The following is a 3,910-nucleotide window of genomic DNA, read 5'->3' as shown; positions in this document are numbered from 1 at the left end:
TCTGAATACGAATAGTATGATCCGCTCTCTTAACCTCAAAATTTTCAAAATAAAATTTTGTTCAGGAATTTTTTTATTTTATAATTACATTTGTATGTACATCTGACAGCAAACAATTAAAATTCTTATGATTTCCTGTAAAAGACAAATAGTTATTTCAGTTTTTTAAGTAAAATCTTCTTAAAGCTCTTATAAAAAAGGGGATGGAGGTCCTTTTCACTGGGGCGGTCGTCGCTGGGGTTGACGCGACTCTGGATGCTAACAAACCGGATGGGAAACAACTGGTGGTGTACCCCGCGCCGTTTCAGCCGCAGCCACAACCAAACCATGATGAGAGGGGCCTGGGTTTAACACTGTTCATAACTGGTTCATTTATTACCTGCATAGGAATAATAGGATTAATGTGCAGTTTTCTTTTCAAGTGTATTAAGTGTAAACAGGTTCGAGACAATAATCCAATCAACATTGAATTGGGAAATATGGCTTAAATCTGTAACTATTTAGCTATACATTACATTTCATTTACAATTTATACAGATTATTTTAATCATATTCTAATGGAAATTTAATTACTTATTCAAATTAGACAACTTATATTATGCAATCATTTTCTTACTCATGCAATTATGAACTCACTTAACAAAATCGTTAAAGTAGAACTCACTTTAAAATATTAGTATTTTTAATTAAATATTAATTATTTTATTTTATTTATATTACTTAAATTATTATTATGTAACTCTATGGGCCTCGGCCTGGAAGGGTTTAGGATTTAAATAAAAATACTAAAAAAAAATACTAAGTAAAATCTTCTTTTAAAGGCTAATAGGAGAAGGGAATATTTCAAAAGTAGGAAGGAAAATTTGCGAGGGTGCTCCCTTTATAGATTTTGTATTTTTCGTCCCACGGAAAGTAATCTAAATACACGCAAATGTGTATACATATTTTGTCCAAAAAGGATTAATTAAGCAGTCTAGTTCCACTCAGGATCTTGATCAAATTTGGCTGCTGCAGCGGCAAAAGCTCGTTTAAAGGCAGCCAGTTCTCCGTCTGTGCGTGATTTAGTCTGTAGAAGCGTAACAATAAGGTGAGGGTAAATTAGTTAAGAATTTGAAGATATATCCGAAATCAAAAGTATGGAAGTACCGCTATATTTAGGATTTCCTTGACAGGTTCGGTTTCCTAAGGAAAAATGGGTATTTCACAAATCATTTTTAATGGAGGGGAACAACTAACAATGTGATGGTGTGCAGTGTAACGCTTCGATTTGTTTAATATTTTAAAATTGTGCGGACGAAAGTCAATACAACAACGTTTCTTCGGCAGTTTGTGCCGAATTGTTTAAATTAGTCAAGATAATTGAGATCAAAGTTGAAAATTGAGGTGATTTGGTTGACCAAGTTGAAGATGCAAACCCATTCCCTTCGAGGGATAAATCCCCCATTTTTCAACTTTAACCTTGAATGTTTTGACTAATTCCAACCATCGTTCAAAACGCCTCAAGAAACACTGGTTGTATTGAGTTGGACCATACAATTTTAAAATATTAACCAAATCTGAGGGTATAACTTCACACCGTCGCATTGTTAATTTAAATGACAACCCTGACTTCACGTTCTATGCGAATCTCTTCCAATGAAGATGGCCTTGCTTCTGATATTGGTGGTTGGTGATGGCCGTGGTCACCATGATTTTCCGTGTTAATTTGTGTGGGCGGTAGTGGTGCTCGCGATTTCACCGGTGGAGCAACAGCTCGCTCTTTCGGAGGTTGAAGTCGAGTTCGGGGGGACCCTCTCTTCGATGGTCGATAGGCTGGGCGACCCGCCGACTTCTGAACCGCGGGTTCTTCTTCTCCTGTATAAATTTGCTCTCTTTCTCCAATACCATCCGCCACCAATCTTCCCGATGTTTTCGTCTCTTGTCTTGGTCTAAACTGTAGATAGATTTCTTGAAAAAACGACTTACTGGTAACCAATGGTTTCCGCTGGCCTAGTTGCGAAGCACTATTGTGTGCATTTCGGTTACCATCGTATTCCAAGCCACTCGTCTCACCCGATTTAACGGATTTTTCAGGATTAATCCATTCTATTATACCGTCTAGTACGTTATTCATCTTCCTAAGAGGTTTTGGAACCGTGGTAAGAGTTGCATTCCGATGCACTACGTTCTCTGTGTAGCAAGAGTCTGCCGAAATTTGGGAAGTTTCCATCATTTGCCTTAACATCCTCCCACTGTGTTTCATCTTACACAAATTCTTGATGAGTTGGTCCAGCTCAGGGGAAGTAAGTGGTGGCCCGCTACATTTTTGCTGCATCGCTACTTCTAAAATTTTCATTTGATCCCGGTAATTAGCCTGCATTTTCTGCAAACCTTCATAAACTTTGGGATTCCCTCCCCCCGGACTGGCCATCTTATTCCACTCTTCACGAATGAAATGCTCCATGTACGCATCCATTGCATTGTTAAACGGCGTGATGGCGTTAACCCGCAAAAATTTGGCGAACTCGATACTTGCTTTAGTAATCTCTTCCTGCTCTTGCCTCAAATCGTCGATATAGATGCCAAAGCTGTTAACGTATTGCTCAACGATTTCGATAGAATTCTCCTGATTTTGTAATTCCAAATGTTTCTCGACATTATGAACTTCCTTCTCTACTATGAACGTCTCATATGTTATCTTCATGTGTACTTGCCAACTGCAGCTACATCGCTTACACATCCCGTCAGAATTGAATGCGGAACATTTTTTTAGGTTTTTGTGTCCGACTATATTCGCTATTTTGAAGTGTTTCTCCTTACCGGTGCCGCAATTGGTGTGACAGTGGGATTTATACTTGCACTCTTTAATTCCTTTGACGTCAACATACTCGACGCATGACGAAGCGGTACAGACCGTTCTAGGTTCGTTTAGGTTGCGCATGCGTGTCTCATATACTTTTTGAATCAGCTGTTGGCTTATCTCGTCTTTCGATGCTTTGGAATTTTTTAATAATTCGACGTGTGCCTGTTTCATTACAATGTTAAGTTGAATATTACGCGTTACTTCGGCCATCGGACTGCCTAGGGCGAGGATTGTTTGTCTCGCCGTGTTTAACGATATGGTCGATTGCACCGAATGAGGCGGGCATGATTTCGCTCGGGCGAGAAGTCGATCTATTTCTTCGACCGACTTCTCCCACGACGCGACGTAATTTCGACGTTCGTCTGGAGTGAATTTTATCCCGTTTTTTGTGGCATAAAGAAATCTGATCGCTTCGTTGTCCATGCAGTAAATTGTAGACCGATCTAACGGGATAGGGGCATGTGGGTTTTCTTCAAGCAGTTTTTCCAAAGCTGGTAACGTGTCGCCCGGGCGATAAAAGGTGGAACGGGAATTAGTAAAGCAGAAAACGATGTTGGCACACGCGTCGATATGGAGATGACTTAGCAGTTCTTTAATGCAGAATTGGAATACGATGTTGAGTCGGGCGTTGTTGGGTTTGAGCAAGATGCAAATGGCGTGAATTGAGTCGAGGTGTGAAATATGGTCGAGAATGAGTTCAAAATTTTTCTTGTCTTGTTTTACTCCGCGGACGTCGCCGATTCCGGGCGTGTCGATTAGACGGACGGTATAGCCATCTTTTGGGAAGAGGTAGGATTTCGGGTGTTGGGTGGCGGATTGCCCGACGTCCATGACTTCGTTAATATCCTGTCCGACAGTAATCAATTTTGCCTTATAGTTCTCGTCCGTGACGGTGAAAGTAGTTGGGATGATGCAATGGATGTTGTTTTCTTCGGCGGCAGAGAGGTCCGGGAAATTGACGAAGTTAGCGAATCCGTTTATCCATGTCGATTTTCCGACGCCGGTTTCGCCCAAGAGGAGGATGGTGAATTCGCGGGGAGACGAGTTGCCGGGGGTGGTGTGGGCCAT

At 40.8% G+C, this 3,910-nt stretch overlaps 1 protein-coding gene across 1 annotated transcript; it reads right to left on the bottom strand.

The window, feature by feature from the left end:
- Positions 1-973: 973 nt before the first annotated feature.
- On the bottom strand, positions 974-3,910 carry LOC110859490. Its single transcript, XM_035859488.1, has 2 exons — positions 1,610-3,910; positions 974-1,066 (listed from the first exon to the last, which is right to left on the bottom strand). Exons 1-2 carry the CDS (start codon positions 3,908-3,910, stop codon positions 974-976), a joined length of 2,394 nt encoding a protein of 797 aa, XP_035715381.1.

The sequence above is a fragment of the Folsomia candida genome, unplaced genomic scaffold (assembly GCF_002217175.1).
Source record: "Folsomia candida strain VU population unplaced genomic scaffold, ASM221717v1 Fcan01_Sc026, whole genome shotgun sequence".
Lineage (NCBI taxonomy): Eukaryota > Metazoa > Arthropoda > Collembola > Entomobryomorpha > Isotomidae > Folsomia > Folsomia candida.
Note: the sequence above shows the minus strand (reverse complement) of the source record. Positions and strands in the feature narration are given on the sequence as shown.

Bases quoted from the DNA above. Each gene is read 5' to 3' on its own strand.
- LOC110859490 (XM_035859488.1), bottom strand. From the start codon at position 3,910: ATGGCCCACACCACCCCCGGCAACTCGTCTCCCCGCGAATTCACCATC. The intron at 1,067-1,609 runs GTCAGGGTTGTC...ACGCTTCTACAG, and splicing joins AGATTCGCATAGAACGTGAA to ACTAAATCACGCACAGACGG.